Source organism: Ictidomys tridecemlineatus, chromosome 1 (genome assembly GCF_052094955.1).
Source record: "Ictidomys tridecemlineatus isolate mIctTri1 chromosome 1, mIctTri1.hap1, whole genome shotgun sequence".
NCBI lineage: Eukaryota > Metazoa > Chordata > Mammalia > Rodentia > Sciuridae > Ictidomys > Ictidomys tridecemlineatus.
Window position 1 is genome coordinate 119,289,837 of NC_135477.1, and position 26,308 is coordinate 119,316,144.

A 26,308-nucleotide genomic window follows, 5' to 3' on the forward strand; every position below is an offset into this window, starting at 1 on the left:
TACTACCAGATATATTTGGGAGAAGTGGATCTCCTAAAATACTATAGTACAGTTCTGATAGTAGCCATCAGGAATTAGTGAAGTCCCACAGATTAATGCCATGGTCCCCAGCAAGATTGCCCATATCTCAAATGCTAGCTGCCAGTTTGGGGTACCCAGGCCACTTCTACTCTGATCAACTGGCTACAAATCTAGGGGTTTCCCATGATCCATCGCAGGTTTGATAATTCATTAGAACATTTCATGTAACATTTTGTTTAAAAGGACGTAGGAACCGGCCAAATGAAGAGAGGCACAGTGGGCATCTGGGAAGGCATAGATGCAAAGATGTACCCCTTCGCAGTGGAATCAAGGCACATCACCCTCCTGTCACATCCATGTATACACCAACCAACCAACTTCTCTGTTTGTGTCCAGAGCTTTAGTGAGGTTTCATTGTAGTTATGATTAATTGAATATATGATTTAATGGAGCTTATTTCCAGTTCCCCTCTCCTCCAATAAGGAACTGAACTTAGAGCCCCAATTGTCTAATCAGATGGTTGTCCCCCTCACCTAAATCACCTTAATAACATAAATTATTAGGGCCAGCTGTGAATAATCAAGAGATCTTATCACTACTGAAATTTCAATAATTTATATATTCCTTCCCAGAAATCTAGCAAACGAAACAAATTATATAATATTCAACACCTCCTTTGAAGGTATGTGGAATGCATGGTTTTCAGGTAGCTTAACTTCACAGCCAGCCTACCTTGCTACCAAACCATAAGCACAACATGGAAGCAGTAAGAGAGGGCAGGTTTGTTTCCTGCACCTTAGGTAGACCCTTTTTATGGCTTTTACCCAGTCAAGTACTACTTTTCTTACCTTGTAACTATTTGCTTTATTTGAGTTTTGTTTTTCCCTTTAGTTTCTGCCCTTTAGCGGTCAGGCTTTCTCTTTTCTCCAGGAAATCAAATTCATCTCTTCATACCAGGGTGAGTGGTTCTTCCTCATAAAATTAAAGATTCTCACTGTGTGGATCCCTTTCTGCAGCATTTTTTATCATCATGTAATCTTTCTTTGACTCCTTCAGTTGTGAGAAACTCACTTCCTCCAGAGGTAGTATATTCTAATAGTATAGTCTCTGGTGATTAGGAGCAGAGGGCCAGTCTCCTCTTAAACCTTCCCACCCATCTTGCTGCTCCACATGTGTGAGTTGAGAATTACTTTGAGTATACAGTATATATCTATATATTTCTAATATGTGGTATGGAAAAAGAATATAAAATAACTTATTGGTAATTTTTGATAACTGTGTACATGTTGAAATAATATTTTGGGGTTAATAAAACATCATTAATTTTGTCTTTTAGTTTTTTTGGTGTGGCTACTAAATAATCGACAAGTCCTCATGTAGTTCACAGTATATTTCTGTTGGACAAATTACTAGTCTACATGATTTACTCAGGCCCTCCAGAGGTTCTCTTCATCACAGTTCTTCCCTGGCTGCCCTCCATTCAAGTGCCAGCCCTCACTGAACACCTCCTTCAGTGATAGCAGATGGAGGTCTTGGCTATAGCTCTACCTCTATCATTCCAGAGGTAGACTGTGTATCCCAGGATGGCTTTGGCCTTTGGGCAGCATATGCAGTGATGCCTCTGAGCTCATTGTCAGTCAGAGCTTCTGGGTTTTTCCTGTGGAGGTGATACTGCACATTGCCGTCTTGTCCATTCCTGTCAGTATGGTGTGTGTTAGTGTACAACTATATGTGTGGTTTTGACACTCATTGAATATAAATTTACATCCAATTTAGTGTTTTTTCAGGATTTCTGTTGCCATGTTCTTCATATTATTGGCTACCTCTTTTGAAATATGTCATTTTTTATCTTTATTATAGGAAGATGAGTACGTCTTTTCTACTTTTATCTAATCTGATCTTTAAAAAATATGTTGACTTAAGACAAAGCACAAGATAATAACCTTTCTGCTTGCCACTGAAAATCATTCTCTTGATTGGAACAGTTAGCCTTTTAGCCAATTAAGACTTCCTTTAATTTTTATTTATTCACTTTATTTTTTGTGGTATTGGGGATTGAACCCAGGGGTACTCTACCACTGAGCTCTATCCCTAGCCGCCCCCCCCCTTAAATTTTTATTTTAAGTTGTAAATGGACACAATACCTTTATTTTGTTTATTTTAATGTGGGGCTGAGAATCGAATCCATTGCCTTACGTGTGCTAGGTAAGTGCTATATCCTTGAGCCACAACCCCAGCCCCTCCCTAGCTCCCCTTTTTAAAAATTATTACTTTTTAAGTTGTAGATGGACACAATCCCCCGCCCTTCTCCTCCCCCACCCCTTCTCTCTGTCTTTTGTGCTGAGTATTGAACCCAGTGCAGGTGAGTGCTCTACTACTGAGCTACAACCCCAGTTGTCCTCCCCAGCCCCCACCCCTGCCATCCCTTTTATTTTAATTTTGATCCGGATCAACCCCTGCCAGCCCTTTTATTTTTAATTTTGATCCGGATCTCAAAAGTTGCCACATGTGGTCTTACACTTGAAAATTTGGAATCCTCCTGCTTCAGCCTCTTGAGTAACTTGGATTAGAGGCTTGCATCTTCATGCCAGGCTAGGGATTCTTTTATTTTATCTTGCTAAGTCATCTAGATAGAGCATGTTCATACCATACCCCTCATATCTTTTTAATATCTACCTTGTTTACCTCCATAAAAATGAGGTGACAATAGGAATAGTCTGTTCTAGCAGCTTCTTTGTGGACACTAGCTGCCTTCCACTTCCCAGCTCAAGTTCTATTAAAATACTATTCAGTAAAATATCATTAAAACCTAGAAATGGGAAGCACATTTGCAAGGTTGATAGAGACCATCTGCCTTGCAAAGTGACTGTCCAGGTAGTTGAGAGTTACTTGTCCATGTTGGCTCAAGTGTTGGGTAATTCTCTGCATGGTTTTGAAGCCCCCTTTTCATATGTGAAGTGTGTATAGATTTTGTATGTCCCAAGGGTCATTGAATAAGGGGAGCAGGAGCTGAGGGGCAGTGTTAGTGAACTGGGTGATTTTACCATTTTCTTTTGTTCTGGAGTATAGCACTGAAGGCTTTTTTTCTTAATTGTTTGGTTGCACTTCTTTCTCTCATATGAAGTTAATTGTTTCTTTATGTTGCTCTTCAATTTAAAGTGTATTGATGTTAAAAATTAATTTGCTGTCAGAAATATTAACCTTTTTGTCAATAATGCAACAACCATATGTCCTTTTAATTGCTTTGTTTCTTGCCCACCTCCTTTGGCAGTGAGCAGCTTAATAGCTAAAGAGTAATCAGTTTCCCTTTTAATTTTGTTCTCTTCTGAGTCTTATCAATTTTATAAATTAAGAATGAATAGAAAAAATGCCATTCATAAAGTCATGCCTATAAAAACTATATATCATTTAGTATCCCTTTCCCTTCAGATTCAGATACTATATTAAAATGTGCCTCTTATTAAACTGAATTTGCAACAATAAGATTGTATCTCATTCATAGCCTTATGAATTGAAAACTAAAAAGTGAATGTAACTGGTGTGCTTTTGAGTTATACTGTCATCACTTGCTCCCCCTCCTCCAATATTTCTCATTATCAGGGACTTCGTAGAGTATAGCTTTATTGGTTTGAAATGTGTATTTTAACTGCAAATTGAATGATCGGCATTATAACTTTTATTCTGTGATATGCTGATATGTGGTTGAAGAAGGCTCTGTGAAGAGCATTTGAATTAAACATTGACCTTACATTATCACCTGTGACATCTTGGAATTTTCTCAGTGCATCTGTTGGATATTATAGGCTGAAAATCTGACCAATAGCAAATTTAAATGAAGCTTCAGTTTTCTAAAACTGAAAGATGTTTGCATGAAAGAAGTCAGGTATCCTTGGGGGATTTCTAACCTTGGATTCCAGAAGAATTCTAAACACACCAAACTTTGTTTTCTCACATTTTCAAGGGTCTTTAAGTTCAGGTACACATGGCTATGTGAAAGAAGTGTCCTGCATGTACCTTATCCACAGACAAGCTTGCCTTTTTTTTTTTTTTTTTTTTTTGTGGCTGAACTTAGCCGCCTTGTCAAATTATGGGACAGTGAGGTGAAAGCAGTTGGATAAGCCCTGTTCTCAAGAGGCCTCAAGATTCTTTTTGTTGTTGCTCTCTTTTGAGTGTGGTAGGATGATTAAGGAATCATTCTGCCCAACCTTGACTCTTTTCCAGAACAGAGTAAATAGGCCCTCCAGTTCCCCATCAGGAAACAACACTAACAATGGGCTCATCTATTGACAGGCACCTTTCTAGATTTAGTAGTGCATTCTCATGAAGTAGAATAGACATAAGAGACCGTCGTTCGTACAGTATCATCTAAATTTAAATGATTACAGATCCTCTGGTGATCTACAAGTAAAAACCTTAAAAATATATAAAATATCCAAGCTGTCTAAAATACTTTATTATTTTTTCAATAAATACACTATTCTAATCCTGTTTTGTATCTGCTGTTGCAATGCTTATATTTATATTCTCCTCTCTAGAATTAGATTGACATGACTTATTTTGAACAAAAACATATGATAAAATAGGGAGAAAAGGAAAATTGGGACCAAGAAAAGAAGAGTAGACAATTACAAACTTAATTGCCATGCTTGATTTTGGATTTTACATTGAATTACTGGTGGGAAGTGATGAAGGGGAGTTGAAACACACACAGTTGTGTAGTTCTTATATTTAAGATTAACAACAACAACAACAAAAGACCATCCCCCCCCCCCGAAATTCGGTCTATTCTAAAAATAGAAGGTAAAAAAAATTCTTACATGGGGTTTTTTGTATGAGGGACTTTGAATGATTAAATAAATAGTATCCTCAACATTCTAATAATAAATATAGCACAGTGGGGTGTTTTGTTTTGTTTTGTTTTTCTTCTTGTAAGTACTCTACAAAGTTGTAACAAACAGTTGCCACTGAGCCAGCTATGATCCATTAGGGGCTAAGCCAGCATATGACCTTTAGCTTGTCTATGACATTATTGGGAGGACTGAAGGCTTCATGATATTCATTAATATTACTAATGTGAATTAATTTTAGTATTGCATTTTATTATCTTTCTTAACCTTTTCAATCCTTTCCTCATTTTCTATTTCTCTTATTTTTTTTCTTTTAAACTGATTGAGTCCTCCATCTGACCCTCCCCCCAACTACTTCTTTGGAAGTCATATACTCTGTCTTATATTAGTGGAAAATGAATGCCTTAACATGTATGTTTAACTCACAGGATGGGCTAATTTCTATCTTTTCTTTCTTCTGAAGCAGTGTAAGAATTTTAGAATGCACTCATTCTCTAACTTAAATATAGTTGTATGTATTTTGGTTCTTTTATTTAATTTTTAGCCCATGAGTTAGACTGTTGATTATTTCCTTTGGGGGCACCTTTATGTAATTCTGCTCATCATTTTTTTTTTCAGTTGTAGATGGACATAATACCTTTATTTTATTTTTATGTGGTGCTGAGGATTGAACCCACTGCCTCACATATGCTAGGCAAGCGCTCTAGCACTGAGCTACAACCCCTGCCTCCTGATAGCTTTTTATTGTCTCCCATTTCTTCTTGAATATTAAACCCTCTTCTGGGATCTCTTACCTCCTTGAAGTATGTTCTTTAGGAAATTCTTTAGTAGGAGAGAGAGATCTGTTAGGAGTAAATGCCCTTGGATTGATTGATTGTTTATTGTTGTTCTAAAGCTTTACTTTAGCATGTTTAAGTATGGTTTATTTTTATTTGTCCTGTTTAGAATTTGACTTCCCAAGTCTGGAAGTTATATTTCATTCTGTCTGAAAAATGTTCAGTCATTTTTTTTTCTTACAGTATCTTGTATCCCAGCATTTTTTTTCTTTTGAAATTTTTAGTAATGAAATAGTGCATCATCTCTATCTTTCATATCTCCTCTTTTGTGGTTTCCACATTTTCTATATCGTGAAAATTTCTTAATTTCCTTACAAATGATTTCTTTAGTTTGACTTTCCAGATAAATATTTCTCTTTTAAGCAGTGTTTAGTCAAGTTTTTATATTTATAGAAGTGATACAAGTTGCTACTTTTTCTTGAAGTTCTGTTTTGGTCTTTTTCAAGTCTGTGTAGTTATGTTTAGATGTCTTTTTTCTCATGTATGCTATTTTCCCTCTTAATAGAAGTATATTTCATTTTTGATTATTTGAGTGTCTGCATTCATTATGGATCATTTTATATAAAGGGTTGTTTTGCTTATTTTTTGCCCAAGATGGTTATTACCTTGTGTACTTTCTGTGTTTATTGGGAATTCACATTCCTGACATTTTGTATGTGGAAGTGCTTTTGAGTCTTAGGTCTAGATTTTCTTATGAGAGAAAATTTCCATTTATATTTGCTTTGGCCAATTGCTTAAGGTACTAAACCCCAAAATTTTGCTTGCCATATAAATAACATAATTTCTATACCTACACCCCTGTGGAGAGCCAAATTTTGGTTAGAATTTTAGTTGGGGGCTTTTTCTTCTCCCTTGAGTGAATGCTGATTAGCAAGTATTTATTTTCTTCTTCATGGTGACTTTTTTTCCTTAATTCACTTTCCATTAAGGTGGGTTGCCTTTTGGCTGTTCTAACTTTAGGTGAAGTTTCTGATCTCAGGGACCTTCCCTGGCATTGCTCTATTAAAAACCCAAGTTCTGATCATGGATTGGTACTACTTCACCCTATCCTATCCCAAGGTTAACACTGTTTTCAATGCTTGCTTACCTCTCTGAATCTCTGCTTTCATGTTTCTAGTCTGGTAATTTCTATTTATTTTTTGCCTGCTTAACCTTATATTTAAAAATGGAGTATTGTTAACATTATTGAAATATAATTTATATTCCACAAAATCCCTCAATCTCTAAAATCCCATTTTAGAGCTTTTTCTGTCATCCATGCATACTTCATTTTTAGTAAGATATCTTTATTCTTCCAAGGAAGATTGCCAACAGCCTTTTCTAGAAATTGGAAAGTTGGAGATTTAGCTAGCCTCTTTTCATCATTTCCCCCTATGACTTTGGGAATAATTGTTAGAAACTTCTTGAGTGCCTTTGAAATTTATGTGACTTGCAGTTGGGACTTCTTGTTTATGTATGAAAAATTTGGTAAAGTTGAATTATTGATATCATTGTTACTTTTGACTGGGAAATTCAGGCCATTTTAAAGGAGAACTCGGGTGGTAGGTTCACCCCTGTATCTACTACCTGGATTGTGGTATCACTATATATACTTTGTAACTCCTGTTCCATAGATCTTCCCACTTGTTTCATTCCTACAACAGGAGTAAGCCATTAGGAGAGGAGCACAAAAAGAAATGTTGTCTTGTCTTCCTACAAAGGTTCTAGGGTGAGGGGCAACTGAGTAACAGCCAAATACAAAACCAGGAGCACTAACTGAACACAGTAGAAAACAACTTTGTTTAAGTAAATCATGTGCCCTAGGTATGGTAAAGGACACAAAATACTTAATATTATTTTGAGTACAGATAATCCATTGGAGCAAATGTAGTACTTTCCAGCTTTATACAGATGTCATATTTGTTGATCTAACACAGCTTGGCTTTTATAGTCTTTTCTTCAATAGCTCAAACCAGCAAAACTTAAGGCTAATTGTATTTTATCAGGGGTTTCCAAGTTGTCTGAAACCTTGTGCTCTTCAACAAGATCCATTCTTTTTTTTTTTAATTGTTTGTTCAAAACATTACAAAGCTAGCTCATGATATATCATCTTTCATACATTTGACTCAATTGGGTTATGAACTCTCATTTTTACCCCAAATACAAATTACAGTATCACATTGGTTACACACTCACGTTTTTACATAATGGCATATTAGTGACTGTTGTATTCTGCTACCTTTCCTATCCCCTACTATCCCCCTTCCCCTCCCCTCCCCTCCCATCCCCTCCCATCCCCTCCCATCCCCTCCCATCTTCCCTCTCTACCTCATCTGCTGTTGTTCAATTCTCTCCCTTGTTCCCCCCCTTCCCCTCACAACTTCTTATATGTAATTTTGTGTAACATTGAGGGTCTCCTACCATTTCCATATGCTTTCCCTTCTCTCTCCCTTTCTCTCCCCCCACTCATCTCTGTTTAGTGTTAATCTTTTCCTCATGCTCTTCCTCCCTGTTCTGTTCTTAGTTGCTCTCTTTATATCACAGAAGACATTTGGCATTTGTTTTTTAAGGATTGGCTAGATTTGCTTAGCATAATCTGTTCTAATGCCATCCATTTCCCTGCAAATTCTATGATTTTGTCATTTTTAGTGCTGCGTAATACTCCATTGTGTATAGATGCCACATTTTTTTATCCATTCATCTATTGAAGGGCATCTAGGTTGGTTCCACAGTCTAGCTACTGTGAATTGTGCCGCTATGATCATTGATGTGGCAATATCCCTATAGTACGCTCTTTTAAGATCCTCAGGGAATAGTCTGAGAAGGGCGATAGCTGGGTCAAATGGTGGATCCATTCTCAGCTTTCCCAGGAATCTCCATACTGCTTTCAAAATTGGCCTCACCAATTTGCAGTCCCACCAGCAGTGTACAAGTGTACCCTTTCCCCCACATCCTCGCCAGCACTTGTTGTTGTTTGACTTCATAATGGCTGCCAATCTTACTGGAGTGAGATGGTATCTTAGGGTGGTTTTGATTTGCATTTCTCTGACTGCTAGAGATGGTGAGCATTTTTTCATGTACTTGTTGATTGATTGTAAGTCCTCCTCTGAGAAGTGTCTGTTCAGGTCCTTGGCCCATTTGTTGATTGGGTTATTTGTTATTTTATTATTTAATTTTTTGAGTTCTTTGCATATTCTGGATATTAGGGCTCTATCTGAAGTGTGAGGGGTAAAAATTTGTTCCCAGGATGTAGGTTCTCTATTTACCTCTCTTTTTTCTCTTGCTGAGAAAAAACTTTTTAGTTTAAGTAAGTCCCATTTGTTTATTCTTATTATTAACTCTTGGGCTATGGGCGTCCTATTAAGGAATTTGGAGCCCGACCCCACAGTATGTAGATCGTAGCCAACTTTTTCTTCTATCAGACACAGTGTCTCTGATTTGATATCTAGCTCCTTGATCCATTTTGAGTTAACTTTTGTGCATGGCGAGAGAAAGGGATTCAGTTTCATTTTGTTGCAAGTGGATTTCCAATTTTCCCAGCACCATTTGTTGAAGATGCTGTCCTTCCTCCATTGCATGCTTTTAGCCCCTTTATCAAATATAAGAAAGTTATACTTTTGTGGATTGGTTTCTGTGTCCTCTATTCTGTACCATTGGTCCATCTGCCTGTTTTGGTACCAGTACCACATTGTTTTTGTTACTATTGCTTTGTAGTACAGTTTGAACTCTGGTATTGCTATACCTCCAGATTCACACTTCCTGCTTAGAATTGCTTTTGCTATTCTGGGTCTTTTATTTTTCCATATGAATTTCATGATTGCTTTATCTATTTCTACAAGAAATGCCATTGGGATTTTCTTTTCTTTTTTTCTTTTTTTTTTTTTATTGGTTGTTCATAACATTACAAAGCTCCTGACATATCATTTTGCCGTTGGGATTTTGATTGGCATCGCATTAAACCTATTGAGAACTTTGGGTAATATCGCCATTTTGATGATGTTAGTTCTGCCTATCCATGAACAGGGTACATTTTTCCATCTTCTAAGATCTTCTCTCTCTCTCTTTAGGGTTCTGTAGTTTTCATTGTATAAATCTTTCACCTCTTTTGTTAGGTTGATTCCTAAGTATCTTATTTTCTTTGAGGATATTGTGAATGGAGTGGTTTTCCTTATTTCCATTTCAGAAGTTTTGTTGCCGATATACAGGAATGCCTTTGATTTATGCGTGTTGATTTTATATCCTGCCACTTTGCTGAATTCATTTATTAACTCTAGCAGTTTCTTTGTAGACCCTTTTGGGTCTGTTAAATATAGTATCATGTCATTCGCAAATAGCGATAATTTAAGTTCTTCTTTTCCTATTTTTATGCCTTTAATTTCTTTTGTCTGTCTAATTGCTCTGGCATCCCTGTCTTGTTCCAGATTTTAGACGGAATGCCTTCAGTTTTTCTCCATTTAGGATGATGCTAGCCTAAGGTTTAGCATATATAGCTTTTACCATGTTGAGGTAAGTTCCTGTTATCCCTAGTTTTTCTAGTGTTTTGAACATAAAGGGATGCTGTACTTTGTCGAATGCTTTTTCTGCATCTATCGAGATGATCATATGGTTCTTATTTTTAAGCCTATTGATGTGGTGAATAACATTTATTGATTTCTGTATATTGAACCAGCCTTGCATCCCAGAAATGAATCCTACTTGATCATGGTGCACAATTTTTTTGATATGCTTTTGTATTCGATTTGCCAGGATTTTATTGAGAATTTTTGCATCCAAGTTCATTAGAGATATTGGTCTGTAGTTTTCTTTCTTTGAAGTGTCTTTGTCTGGTTTTGGGATCAGGGTGATGTTGGCCTCATTGAATGAATTTGGAAGAACTCCTTCTTTTTCTATTTCTTGAAATAGCTTGAAAAGAATTGGTATTATTTCTTCTTTGAAGGTTTTGTAGAACTCCGCTATATACCCATCCGGTCCAGGGCTTTTTTTGGTTGGTAGTTTTTTGATGGCTTCTTCTATTTCTTCCTTTGTTATTGGTCTGTTTAAATTGTGTATGTCTTCCTGACTCAATCTGGGCAGATCGTATGACTTAAGAAATTTATCGATATCTACACTATCTTCTATTTTATTGGAATATAGGGTTTCAAAATACTTTCTAATTATCTTCTGTATTTCTGTAGTGGCTGTTGTGACATTGCCTTTTTCATCCCATATGTTAGTAATTTGAGTTCTCTCTCTTCTCTTCGTTAGCATGGCTAAAGGCCCATCGATCTTATTTATTTTTTCAAAGAAGCAACTTTTAGTTTTTCAATGTTTTTTTTTTGTTTCAATTTCGTTGATTTCTTCTCTAATTTTAATTATTTCTTGTCTTCTACTACATTTGCTATTGTTTTGCTCTTCCTTTTCTAGGTTTTTGAGGTGTAGTGTGAGCTCATTTATTTGTTGGTTTTTTCTTTTTTTAAGGAAAGAACTCCAAGAAATGAATTTCCCTCTTAAAACTGCTTTCATTGTGTCCCATAGATTCTGGTATGTTGTGTCTGTTCTCTCTGCTTGCTGGCCGCTTCTTGGCGGCACCATCTGTAGCCGAGGGGCGGGCACACACCTGTTTTATTGTTGCCAAGATCCATTCTTAAAGGAGGTGGAAGTCAGAGAGAGAAGACTCTATGATCTCAAAGCCAGTGATCATAGTGTCAGTTATAGCATACCTCTTGGATTAATAAGAATCACACACATTCAACTTCCTAATACACAGGTTACTTTGGCAGCAAAGATAGAATAATTTATTCTGAGAACAAGTCTAGAGTTAATTTCTTGTTGCTCTGCAAAGTCTGACTTTGCTCAGTTTACTATTGAAGTTAGGTGCTGCAAGTGCTTTTCATTCAGAGTGCAGACTCTTCTTTAGTCCCAGTATTAACTGCTATCCCAGTTTTCTAGAGCCCCAGATTTTCTATAGAAAGGCATTTAGGAAACCCCTCCCTTCACTCCCTCCTTTCACTGTATATGATTAGCCTCCCAGAGAGCTATGGTCAAGACTGCATTTGCACATTTGTCATTGTTAGGAGTAGCCCTGTCCCTGGAGGGTGAATTGAAGCTCATTCATCCAGAGAAGACTGTCAGTGACAGGCACTGCTTCCTCCTCCCAGGCTTCTGAAACAAGCAATATACTCTTGTAGATCATTACTCCTTCAACAGTATATCAGAAACATTTTTAAGTAATGTTTTAAAATAAAGAACAGGTCTTCCATAACTTTTGTTTTGTTAGGATTTGTTATCAGTAAAGAGAAGAGATGGTTTAAAGATTTTTAGCCATTTCATCCTTAGCCATACAACACCCCCACGTGTCTGATTTGTGGTTGAGAATATGAATGCAGTCTTTTGCTTATTAATTTAAGTTTTTTTCCCTTGAGTTTTAAGGATTCACAGAATTGAGAGAATATAAATTGTATTAATGACTAGAAAGTAGAAGGCAGGATCACAGTGAAGGAAGGTCCTAAAGTCTGCTGTCATGCTGGCCTCCTGAAAGATGGGAATGGGCAGGGCTGTTGGGCATTCCTACACTCCCCTTACCAGGAAGCTTTGTTAATCTACAATTAATACTTCTCTGGTTGGCATCAGCCAACCTACCTTTCTTTTCTTTTTTCAGAATGCCTTCTTAAGGCAGTAAAGCAATAGAAGTTGTAGATTCTTCATGTATACATCTAATTTAAGATTTCTCCTTTCATGTAGAATCATAAAATATGCATTTTGGGGATAATTTTTTTAAGTCTTAAGTTTTACAACATAGAGCTTAGATCATATTTGGCAGTGATTTTTAAGCAAAGAAAAACCTACAATTATCTCTGTAGATTATTATCCTAAAGAGAAATCTCTCTTTGCTCAGGTCCAGTTTACAGCAGAAGGTAAAGTTGTAAGATTTGGGGAGTTTAAATGTTACTTCTTTATCTGATTTTGAAGGCCTCATAATCATTAGAAATCTGACTTTCTAATTTCTTCACATTTTTATGCTTAAATTGCATGTTACTTCTTTTGTTTCTTCTTATTATTAGGTATTTCAGGATTCTGATAGTTACCAGTCTTATAGAAAGCTGGTAATCCTTAACTGTAACATTGCAAACAGCAGCCATGAGAGTGTACAATTTTTCTTGTGTGTTTATATACTTAAGTTGGGTGGAGGAGTGAAAAATCAAAGGTTATTGCCATTGCCCTTGTTTACTCTAGCATTTAGATTCTGGAAAGTGCCTCTGATATTCCACTGCCTACACCTTTATCATTCATAACTCAGTCTGCACCTGGGATAAAGATGTGTCTCAGACTGTATATTCAGTTGGGCCCTGGCATTGCTAATGGAATTGGCAAGCCTATTCATTTAGAATTGTGGATGAGTGATCACTGCCTTAGCAGTCACAACAGAGCAACATTCTCAACACAGTCAGAGCTTTACTAAAGCTAAACACAGCTTGGAAAGATAATTTCTGGCTATATAAGCTAGATCATTGAGATAATTTGGTAGAAAGGTAAAGATTTTCATTAAGCACTTATCATCCAGGAAGGGGTCCAGCTGTTAATGTTTTTGAGAACCCAGTTGAAGGACAGTTTTGTGCTTATCTGGAATATTCTATGTTCCTTTGGGCCCATCTTGATGTCTTCACGACATTTTAAAATTTGAATAAAAAGACTTTTGTTCAAATAAAAACTATCTTGGCTTAAAGTCAGCACTTATATACACCTATCAAATGAGAATGGTAGTTTAGAATTTTGATTTGCTTCCTTCAAAAGCAATTGCAAAATTCATCTTTACTTGTATATACCAGTATTTCCTTCCTAATGCCCTTGATTCCTCATTTTTTCCCCACATTATTGACTATAGCAGAGAGCCACTTTCTGAAGTTACTGTTCAGGCAGGTTAAACAAGCCCCCTTAAAACCTGTAAATTATTTGCTCTGGGATCTTTCAAAGTTTGGCCACAAACTCATGATGTGATATCTGTTTTGAGTGTATATAGTTGCTGTGTACAGAATCTTCAAATATGTTCTCAAAAGCACATAATCTTTGAGAAGTAAAGCCTCATTGATACTCTTGTCATCTCTTTTGGGAAATTTGGGAGTAGGGATAGGTGTATGCCTATTTTCTTTAGAAGTCAAAAGAGAAAAATCCTCAGAGATCTTTGTGTGTTTTCCCCTCTTTCAGGTTGCCAACTTGGCCTGTTCCATCTCAAACAATGAAGAAGGAGTAAAGCTTGTTCGAATGTCTGCAAGCCAGTTAGAAGCCCTCTGTCCTCAGGTAAAGTACAGGTGGAAATGTTTATGATGTCACCAAATTGGATTTTATTAGAATGGAAATGAAGCTTAAGGTTTTTCTGTTCCTTTTCCTTCTCCTTCTCTTCCCCTTTTTCTTTCTTTTTACCCTCACTCCTAGAATTTTAAATAGAAGTCTTGGAGTTGAGTCACTGGCATAAATGCTATATAGATTGGAGACGTTTATGTTTAAGTGTTTCCTCTTGGCATTACTACCTCCTTGCCCTACATTAAAAATGCATAGTCTTGTTGGACTCACATGCTTATCTAGTACATGCAAAGAAGGCCTCGGCATTGAGTGGTGGAAAATACACACACCTACATAAGTAAATATATGTATGCATAGTGTCCTCAATTTCTGGAGAGTGATTACACTGCTCAGCTGATACCCTTTTCAGCAGGAATGGGGGGTGGGGGCACCTGTAACATCCAACTGGAACCATAATGGTTCCTCTTATCCTTAAGTGGTAACAGTTGTTCACCTGCATTCAATATCTATTGGAGGAAATCACATTGGAAAGTTTGTCTTCTTGCACTAAATGTCTTAAAGCAGCCTATGATACAATTTAATTCAGCTAGCCTCTAAAATAAAAGATCAAGAACTTTTCTACATTCATAAGGGCATATTGGAAAACAGGTAATTAGGCTAGGTTAAGCATGTGGCACTTTAGAAAGACTGAAGAACATAGAACATTGAATGCTTTGTGTGTTTATGTGTTACTGGGCATTGAACCCAGGGGTGCTCTACTACTCAGCTCTCTCCCACATCCCTATTTTTCATTTTGAGAGTCTTGATAGGTTTCCAAGGCTAGCTTTGAGCCTTGAATCCTTCTGCCTCAGCCTTCTGAGTTGTTGAGATTATAGGTGAGCTCCACCAGGCATGGCACAAATGTTTTATTAAGTATCCAGTGTGTTGCCTGTTTCCCATGATAGAGCTCACCTTGTCTGTGTGATTGCTGACATTCAGATTTCTAAGCAGTATAAGTGTGTTTCAATGGAAGTGGTTGCCTTCCCTTTTTCTCAAGTAGAGAATGTTCATGGCACACTCTGAGGATTTACATTAACCTCTCACTGCATGTCCTGCCAGCTGGCAGTGACCACTAACAAATGGGAATAAGCAGAGGAACTGGAGTAATAAGACAGTGATCATAGAAATGACACTGTTACTTTGACTCTTTCCTATAAATAAATATTCGCTTGAACCCAAGATGGTTAGTTTTCCGATGATTTTTTTTTTTTTGTCTTAGTGTGATGTCTGGCTTTCCATAGCTTTAATACAATCATGAAATATGCCAGTGATTGATACTGTACAGATAATAAGTGCAGTGGTGTTAATCACCACCAAGTTGTATGAAATAAATTTAGATTGGATTTCTAAAGATTGGCATTCTTTCTTCAAATTTGCCATTTTACCCTATCAACATTTTGTTTTTAATATCTTTGGGTTCTCCATTTGGTTTTGAAATGCGTGAAAAGTGACAATGCTTCCACATATCTGCAGAAACAGATGGTAACATAACGCTGATCACACCTACCAAGAGTATTTATATAAATGATCTTAAAGTTTAGGGGGAAAAAAATCACATGAAGTGTCTAGTATATCCTAATGAAAATGCTAGTGTCCATAAACCGTGTGTGACTAGCCCATGTGCCATTTTTACTTTGCTGCCAGAAAGCCTCATTTCTCCCTCTTTTTGCAGTTTTCATGTGTCCTACTAAACCAGGCATCAGGAGGAATGGGCTTTAAACTGTGTCCAGACAACACTTGGTATTGGGTATATGATCTGGATAAAAAGATGTTCTCCAGATGTGATTGTTTTCCAGATTCTCACTAGGCCTGTTCCTGCCCTTGCTCACAAACTGCCATGCACTTAGGGCTGAGACAGGTTCAGTAAGGACAAATACAGTGGGTGTTCACAGTTTTGGTAATGGCAAACTGAACAGGATGGGTCATTTGATTTTCAGTGAGGAAGCTGTGACTCTAGCCCATTATTGACAGATCCTTTCATTATTCTGAAAGATCTGTCAGCAATTCAAATTATTAGTCTCAGTATTGAACAATTGATAGCCTAAAACTTTGAAACTCTTTGAGGGTAGTAAGTCTTAATCTTCTGTGAGCTACACCTGACCTAGACTTACCCATGGATTTATGCTTCAAGGAGGTGTTTGAGTAATTGTTTCATACCTTCCCTTCAATCCTACATTTAGAGTCCAGGCATGAGGAGATGGGGAGAATAACCAGACTAAGCAAATGTAGTTCTCTTGCTTCTCCATGTTTGAGTCCACTTGAAGTTGAATGCTGAAGAATTTTAAAGTGAAACCCATTTAGCATGGTTAAATGCAGAAAACCATGAGTTTTATTTTGCACATGTTCAATTTGAAATATCTATGCTATATAGGCAGAGATATTAGGATATACTTGGGATATGAATTGGGAATTGCAATGATTGGTCTAAGTGGGAGGTATGGGAATACTTGGCATATGGGTGGTATTTAAAATCATGAGACTAGATAAAATTGCTTAAGATGGGAGGAGTGTAGAAAAAAGAGAAAAGCCAGTCCAGGAACTCCAACACTACCTGTTGAAAGAAGTCAAGATAGCAAGGGAGACATAGAAGAAATAGAAGTAATACATATTTTATTTTGAAACTATCAAGTTATAAAATAAAGAATACCTCTAATCTCTCTACTCTGAAGGCAAACAAAGAATGGAAGAGAAATTCCTCAGCCTGGTAAAGGATATCTATGAAAAATTGATAGGTTTTGATCTACAACTTCAAATTTAATAGTCTAAGACTGGATACTTGGGCTGGGGTTGTGGCTCAGTGGTAGAGCGCTTGCCTTGCACATGTGAGGCCCTGGGTTCGATCCTTGGCACCACATAAATAAATAAAGATATTGTGTTCACCCACAACTAAAAAATATTTTAAAAAAGACTGGGTGCTTAACTTTATGATCAGAAAAAAAGACAAGGATATTCACTCTTGTCAGTTGTAAAACATTGTACTGGAAGTTCTACCAGTAGCTGTGTTTTGAAAATTGACACCAATACCGAACATTTGTGCCTAGTTTTATACTCTTTGCAAATTTGTATTTCTTTCCCTCAGACCCCCAGATGTTTCCTAGTCATTACTACTTCACATTAGAATGCAGTCCATGTCTCTACTGGTATTTTGGTGTTCTTCGTACTGACTTATCTGTATATTTAATCTGACATATATGTTTAAATGGATAAGTCAATCAGAATTATAAATTGACGGATCCCATTGTAACTTAGAAATAGAGAATTTCCTACAAATATTAATAAATTCATATAGTTTTGTTGTTTTTAGGTTTAATTCATTATCTGGAAATAATCTTAGCACATAAAAGAAATAAACAATGATGAACTTAGTGCATATGATATATATGTGAATGTGATTCAGCACTTAAATGAAGTAGGTAATAAAGTATTAAGTGAAGACGTAATTTTATTTTTCTCTAAAAACTAAAAGATCATATGTAAAAATAATGCACCTGTTCCCCACTGATTTATGATGTCACTTTTATCATACATAAACTTTGCCAATGATAGTGTCTGGTTTTTTTTAATACTATTCTGATCACTTTAGTTTTATAATGCTTTTGAACTCCCTTTTCATTACTGTTGCTTTCTGTCTTCAAGATTTTCTTGGCTATTGTCAGACATTTATTTTCATATTAATTTGTGGATAAATATGTCAGTCTTCCTATCCCTGAATGAGTTTCCATTTATTTTAGTTTGTTTAATGTACCTTAGAAAAGTTGAGCTACTTGGTTTTTACTTTGTCATGCTGGTTTCTTGATAGATTGAATTCCATGTATTTCATTATTAATTGCTTTTGTGGAGATCTGACACTCCTCATTTTATGTTTTGTTATTTTTTGATAATGTAGAAAGGCTGTTGATTTTTAAGATATCTATACTGTCTCTAGCAATTCTAAGAGTTTTTTTTTTTTTTCAATTGATACACTTCAGTTTGCTACATAAAGGTAAAATCTGTGTTGAACAGTAATTTTCTCACCTCCTATTTCTAACAGCTTTTTCTGGCATTTCCGTTTCTCATTTATTGACTAGAGAGTCCATTTACTTATTTTTTAACTAATGGTGACAGCAGGTATTCTTATTAATACCATTTTGATTTTTAAGGTAATTGGTGCTTGAGTTTTATGACCATATCATGTTGGACAATTACTTAAAATAGTATGTTAATGAAGTATCTTTCTATTCCTAATAGAAAGGAGTAATTTTTACCAAACATCTTTAATAAGCAGTTTTATAATCAAAAGGAGAATGATAACTTCAGATGAGGTGGATCCCCAGTGTACAGTATATATAGTAGAAAATATATCTTTATATTTAAAACATAATTCTCTGCCCATGTAGGAAACATTTTCTTCAGCTAAATACTTGTATGATGTCTAGCTCAACTCAGATACATTGACATGTTAGTGAAATAATGAGTTAATGAAAACAGTAGTCCATAGTGAAAAAAGAAGGGTAAGAAGGAAAAGCTAGAAAGAATAAGCCTTAGAATGATGAAAATGTGGGAGGCCACAGCATAATATGGGCAAAGGCAGGCTATCTCTTCCTCCAAATTATTGTCTGAACCCAGACACTTTTGAAAGGGGTGGGTCATTAGTAAGTAATAAGCTCAAATGGCTTCATTCCAAGTGTTTAGAGGGAAGAAAAGTAGTGCACCAGTCTAATGGGTCTGATTCTTCTTTAGTCTGTTATCATCTACAGCTTTTATGAGCCAAGTTAATAACATGGTTCTTAAATGCCCCTGCAATAAATTGGAACTTCTATATATGATCTGAAGTGATATGCTTCCTGTAGCACCTTAAAAAGCCATCCCAAACTCTGTTCTCAGGTTTGCATGCCTGTTGCCTGTAGTTTTATGCCTTATTCAGATCCCTATTTCATTCCTTTCTACCACTTTTCTCTTGTCTGTGCTTTCTTTCTAAGTTGCATTACTTTAAACATATTTATTTCCATTAATCCATAAGTATTCTTGTACCTAGAAGTCCTGTTATTCTCAGTTCATTTTGATACTGCTCTCATTATTTTAGTTATTCAATATATGAAAGAATATGAATAGACATACCCCAAAGAGTATATACAAATGGTTAATAAGCACATGAAAAAAAAAATCTAACACCATTAGTCATCAAGGAAATGCAAGTGAGGTAATTTTATATCCACTTTATAATTAACTTTAAAATTAGGAGCGGGATGGTAAAGATATGGGGCATCAGAACCATCATCTTGGTGGGAAAATAAAGTGGTACAGCCATTTTGGAAAACAGTAAGGCAGTTTCTCAAAAGGTTAAAGGTAAACTTAACCATATGATCCAGCAATTCTGTTCCATCCCCAGAGAAATGAAAACTGACACACATATATGAATGTTCATGAAGTATTATTCATTTGATGAATGGATAAATAAATGTGACATCCATATCATAGAATATTACTTTTCAGAAAAGGATTGAAGTACTGACAACATGCTAAAACATGAATAAGCTTTCAAAACATTTTGTTAAAGAAACTAATTATAGAAGTCCACATATTATATAATTCTGTTTATATGAAATGTTCAGAGTAGGCAAATCCATAGAGACAAGAGAGGGGGTTAGTGATTGCCAGAAGATGGCAGAAAGTAGTATGAAGGGAAATAGGGAATTACTGCAAATGTATATACAGGTTCTTTTTGGAGTGATAAAAATGTTCTAAAATTGAATGTGGTGAGTGTTGCATAACTGACTATACTAAAAAATCATTGAATTTTATATTCCTTAAGTGGGCAAACCATGATTCATGAATTATATCTCAATAAAACATTGGATATGTTCACCCATGTGTGCACTGTGCAGTGCTGTGGATTGAACCTAGCCCCTTGTATATGCTAGGCACATGTTCTGCTGAGCTATCTTCTCTGTCCTAAAGAATTTTTTTAACTTAGCAGATTATATACTTTCCTATGTAATTTTTGTTGTTGTTATGTCTTTTTTTTTTTTTCTTTTTTGTACTGGAGATTGAATCCAGGGGCACTTTACCATGGAACTATATCCCCAGTTCTTCTTATTTTTTAATTTGAGACAGAGTCTTGCTAAATTGCTGAGTCTGGCCTCATCTTGCAATGCTCCTGCATCAGCTTCCCAGGTGTTGGCATTACAGGACTGCACCATTGTGTCCGGCTCCTGGGTAGTTCTTTTATGTGTTAAATATGCCTTTGTTAAAGACAAGCAGAGGAAAATGGAAATTGAATATATTTTTATGAACTATACTTTGATAGTGCATCTACAACGTGAAATGTTAGATTTTCATAACAAGATTATTAACTGGTGGTGGGAGAGTAAGCTAGAACAAGCTACTCTATAGTAGGAGAATAATATAGTATACCTATAAGATGGAATAATAAACAGTTAATATTTTCAATATATGTTTAATAATATGAAGGAATACTTGAAAAAACAGGATAGTCATTTTTATGTAGCATTTAATTTTCATTATGTAGTTCTTGGTGTGTCTACATTGTGAACTGTGAGGAGAAAAAAAGCTGAATTTAATGTCAGAATTATAGAATTGCTATCATGGAGTGAAGAGATTAGAGGTACTTTTAATGTATTTAAAATTGCATATAGTTTTTGAACAAAATATGTGTAACTTTGACTTTAACATAAAACCTATTTAACACTTCACCACTTCACCTTTGTAATAGTTATGGTGGAACATATGGTATAATGTGTCCTAGTGAAATTCATGTAAGACAAGGCCATTGCCACTGTACTGACCAAATTGTCCCATCTGTTTCATTTGCATGATTCTGAAAAAAAAATAACTTTAATATCTTTTGTAGGTTATTAATGCTGCATTGGCTTTAGCAGCAAAACCACAGAGTAAACTGGCCCAAGAGAACATGGATCTTTTTAAAGAACAATGGGAAAAACAAGTCCGTGTTCTCACAGATGCTGTTGATGACATTACTTCTATTGATGACTTCTTGGCTGTTTCAGGTAATGAACTGGTTCCCCAGCATAGCATGTAAGGATGTGCATAATTACTGGCATCTAATTTTACAGTAATAGACAAAGTCCCCCATGTCTGGGCAAGTAAAATAAATTATTTTAGTAATAATATTGTGTTAGTTTTCATTTTAATTTAAACAAACAAAGTACCACTGCCTCCTGAGTAATAGAAGATGGAATTGGAGCTATTTCCCTCATGGTGGGGCTGATCGAGATCCTGGAAGCACGAGTTAGAAAGCTATCTGAGATTTTCTCTGCTTTCATAGACTTGTCAAGCACAGTAACCACCCTTCTTGCTGCTACTGTGTTTAGAAAATTTGTTGACCTGTGTTGATCCCAGTAGACACTGTGGTTGTGTTATAAGCCTATGAAACAGAAGAAAAAGAGCTTCTCAGTACCATCACCTTTAGTTTCCTTTTTAAAATAGGTTTTGTTTTGTTTTTTCCCCTTCCTTTTCTTGGAAAACCTCTCCTGTCTCAGAAATGATCACAGTTTAAATGCCTACTTTTCCAAAGACTCTTTGTCTGAATGATACGTAGATAGAAAACAGAGAGGAAATATTTAAGTGCCTTTTAATTATGAACTTAGAAAAAATAAATCTGTGTAATTCACCTCACAAAAACAGTTGATTTCATTATATAAACATAAACTGGTAATGACATAGTAAATTGCATTCATATAGAAAATGTCTGTCAAATGCAATTTAGTGTTTATCACACAGAGATAAATTTCAATCATGTCTCCTTAGAGTTGAGCAACATTAAATACATTCTTCATTTATTTGGGCTTCTGTTGTCCTTGGCTTGGCTACATGGCTTTTCGCTGGAAGCACCTGGCTTCCTGAAGCCAGTGGCTGGGTTCTTGTAGGGCTGAAACTATCATACGGAACTGTGGGCCAGAATGTGGGAGATTTTGAGTGGCAATGGGGCTTGAAAGAGAAGCAAGACTTAAGTATATGCATAGCACAATCCTCCAGCAATGACCTATATAAGGATGACCATGTGTTCTGAATACCAATGGTTCCCTGTCTTTACAAGCTTTCCTTGGGTTTGGAAGTTCTGGCTTGAAAAGGTGAGAAGCAGACAGTCTGCAAACTGCAAAACAATAGGGCAAACCATGTTACTGAAGGACTGCCAAATTGCAGGTTACTGGTACTTTAAAACAAAAACTCATTTGCAAGCACAACTTTGCAGGTGCCAAAAATGCAGCAATGGCTTTTTTGGGAAATCTTGGCCTTCTGTTGTTTTTCCCATTGAAGTACCAAGTTATTCTTTTTCATAGGTTTAGAGAAAAACATTCCACCTTCACTGCACACTTTTAAGCAAACAATATATTCTGAAATCTAAATTCAAAGCCCCCCTCCGGATAAATACTGCATTTCTACAGTTGCTTTTTTGAGATTAGGTTGGGTATTGCTTAGACTTAGTCTCAAGGGATTTTCAGTTTTCTTACAGCAAAATAAAATGTAATAGAATCAATGTCCCTCATGTAACATTCTTCAAATCGGAGGAAAAAAAGGTATTCTGTAGTAGCATTTAGTGGGATCCAGGCAGTGTCTTCAAGGTATATGATAAAACAGAAGACTAGTAATAAACAAACTAACAAATAAATAAATAAAATTTAGAAAATTTTTAAGAATCAAATTCTTTAGCATTATACTTTTGTCTGGTGACTGTGTTTAATTTTTATGCAAGTATATGAGAATTTGAGAGAGGATTCTTTTGATGGAAAGGAGTTTAGACAGTTTCTGTTCAGCAGATGAAAATATGGAACTGTTGTCTAAGGAAGCTATAATTTTTTTTGTTTGTTTATTTAATTTTTTGTAGTTGTAGACGGACAGCATACCTTTATTTTGTTTTGTTTTTATGTGGTGCTGAGGATCAAACCCAGTGCTCTGCCGCTGAGCTACAGTCCCAGCCTGGAAGTTGTAGTGTTTTTAGAGCATCTAAATCTTAGAGGGCTACCTGGTATGTTTTTCTAATGTTCTGTCATAGGGTTGCTTGAGGGCTGTCAAGTAGTAATTAGTAGGACAAGGCTTTTATTCACAATTCCTCTGTTTTTAGGGGCATAGGAGGAAGGGAGGAGATAAGCAGAAGCCAATGCATAGTTCTAGTAGACTGAGCAGTTAATGTCCAACACTCAGAATCTTTGACACACGTTAAGCACCTACCCTACCCATTGCATCTCTAGAACTTTTTTGTGGGGTGACTGGAGGTGACTCCTATTCTTACCTGATACACAGCCTAGGTAGGTGTCCTTTATAGTGGTTATAGGCAGTAAGCAAGAAGCCACGTCTTGTCTTCACTCAGACGTGCACCATGTGTCAATTTCCCTTTGCCCTAAAGCTCCTGGGGGCCATAGAGGTCCTGTTGTGAAATGAGCTTGCTTTTGAGTAGGGGGGCTGCCCAATAGAGTCTGGCTTAAGGTAGGTGAACTTGATATGGTTCAGCTAAAGGTAAGGCTGCTTGATTTCTTGGCGTGGTTATTTCTCCTATATTCTGGAGCCTTGAGGCCATTCAGTAGTATGAGAGGTTTTGTGGAATAGCTCCACTAATGATTTCCACAATCAAATTCCCTCTTAGAAGCCCAGAGGTCTAGATATTTACTGTAGTCCTGCCCACTCCAAACCCACCTAAGAGGAAGTTATTTGTGGAGTAGAACTGAGCATCCTCTATTATTTCTGGCTGCCCTCCCACCATGATTCCAGAAGTTCCTGCGTACTTATCATAGATGATATCCTGATTTGTAGCTCAAAGGGTAAGACATTTTACTTAATTTTTGATTTTGTGTTTAATAGTGGAAAAGCAAAACTATAGATGAAAGTTTCTCTTTGGAGGGAGTGATTCAGTTATTGGTGAAGTTAGAGGATTTGATTTCTAACTCCCAGGCCCACTAGATATATGACCTTGAATAGGCAAGTCACTCAGAACTTTGTGCCCCAGTTTCCTCATGTGTTTTTGTTTGTTTGTTTTTTAATGTCTACACTATAGAGTAAAATGTCAAGCACTCAAAATAGTGCTTTGGTTAAAGTAAGTCCTCCACATAAAGCATGAAACAAGATTATCATAGGTGCATCTTCTGCACTGATAAAGTCATCCAGACCAAAGAATCTGAAGATAGGCCTTGTTTTTAGACGAGAGCTCTTACAGCCTTTCTGGAGAATGCCAGTTGGCATGGTTCCTGTAGGGTAATTAGGTACTATTTGGTTACTTTAAAAATATATGTCTTTTAATTCAGTAGAACCTCATTGGCTCAAAATTTTCCTTAGGGTAAGTGTCACAAATGTTTGTCAAAATACCTGTATAAGACTTTTCCCCCCACCAAAATACCTAGGAAAAACTGGAAAAGTAAAATTATAGCCCCTCCATTTATTCCATAGGTGCTTATACAACTATTAGAATGGACAAGGTAGATCTATAAAGGCATACCTAAAAATGTTTCAAGTGATAAAGATATACTAGTGTCTTCTATGGCACTCCTTGGTGTCCATTTACATATAGCTATACATATTTACATAGACAGTGGTGTGTGTATATATAAATTTTTTTTCCTATTAAAAGCACATCTACAGGGCTGGGGATGTGGCTTAAGCCGTAGCATGTTCTGGCATGCGTGGGGCGCTGGGTTTGATCCTCAACACAACATAAAAATAAAATAAAGATATAGTGTCCACCTAAAACTAAAAAATAAATATATTTTTAAAAAGCACATCTACAAATAAAGATTGTATTAAATAGTCTTTAAGAGGGGGTACAGATCGGTGTGTCTGTTCATAATGAACTGAATTTCCTGAGAAATTCAGTTAATGCTAGAGTGATATGAGATTATAGTTAGTGTGGGTACCTCTTAACTTCCTGCATTTGCACACAACTAGTGGACTCTCACTTATCCTTAGGGCTGTAAGTATAGAGAGCAGGCTTAGCACTGTATCCTGGGTATGCGGTAGCTCCGAGTAGGCTTCACCTTTCATAGAGCTGGGTCCTGGGTATGTGGTGGCCCCAAGTAGGCTGCAGCTTTTCATGTTACTTTAGTCTGTTTTCTACAATAGAAGACTTAAAGGAAGTCTTGCTAAAGACTTGCTAAAAAATGGCATACCTTTCCCTGGTTTGAGGTCCCTGGAAGAAAGCCAGTATGAATTCAAGAAAATCCAAATTGATTTTTTTAAAACATAGGTATTTACATGAAGATTTGGTCCACTATGTTTAATGAATAAAAAGGATGTTATACTTCATTGATTCTAAAATATACCCTCCTGCAATAATCCCTATAGGTATTAACAATCTTGAAATGGGAATGAGTCTTAAAATCAATGATAGAAGAAAATTTTGGTTTATGACCTTGTTAGCAGCATCTTTTCCTTTCCCTTGTATGATATAAGCTACATACATCAGTATTGTTTAGTAAAGGCAAAAGTTTTTAACTCAAGGCTTTGAAGTGTCGGCAAGCTTACTACCAGTTTGTTTAAAATAGTAAGTAAAGAGTTTACAATTTAAAAATGTATGATAAGCTTTATTAAAACTACAAAACACTGAAGAAAGAAATTGAAGAAGACCTTTGAAGATGGAAAGCCTCCCACATTCTTGGACAGGCAAAATTAATATTTTCAAAATGCCCATACTACCAATTTCTGCATTTCTTCACTTTTCTCATCCCTTTTCTCTCCCTCTCCATCTCCTATTCCACTTATCTTCCCTATCTTTATGATAGCTGACCCCTACCCCTCTTTCCCCCATCTTACTTTATTCTAGCTTCTGCATATGAGAAACTATTCAACCCTTGACTTTCTGATTCTGGCTTATTTCACTTCCTATGATGTTGCCCATAATTTCTGCCATAATTTCATTCTTCTTTATGGCTGTGTAAAACTCTGTTGTGTATATATACCACAGGTTAATCCATTCATCTATTGACAGATAAATTGTACTGCTATAAACATTGTTGTGACTATATCACTATAATATAGTACGCTGATTTTAGTTCTTTCAGATAAATGCTGAGGAGTGGGATAGCTGGGTCATATGGTGGCTACATTCCTAAAAAACAAAAATTGAGGAATCTCCATACTGCTTTCTAGAACAGTTGTAATATTTTGCAGTTCCACCAAATGTATGAGTGTACCTTTCCCCCCACATCCTTGTCAGCATTTATTATCATTTGCATTCTTTTAAAAAATTTTTATTAGTTGTTAGTGGGCCTTTATTTGTTTTCATGTGGTGCTAAGAATCAAACCCAGTGCTTCACACATGCTAGGCAAGTGCTCTACAACTGAGCCATACCCTCAGCCCTCGTA

At 36.2% G+C, this 26,308-nt stretch overlaps 1 protein-coding gene across 4 annotated transcripts in view; it reads left to right on the plus strand.

The window, feature by feature from the left end:
* The window catches only part of Ctnna1 (catenin alpha 1), a 167,085-nt gene that overhangs the window by 120,222 nt on the left and 20,555 nt on the right, over positions 1-26,308 (plus strand). For all 4 annotated transcript variants that reach the window (XM_005327262.5, XM_013359554.4, XM_021727709.3 and 1 more), the window contains 2 exons: positions 13,865-13,957; positions 20,850-21,006. In XM_005327262.5, coding sequence (XP_005327319.1) covers positions 13,865-13,957; positions 20,850-21,006 — 250 coding nt within the window. The remainder of the gene's footprint in view (positions 1-13,864; positions 13,958-20,849; positions 21,007-26,308) is intronic.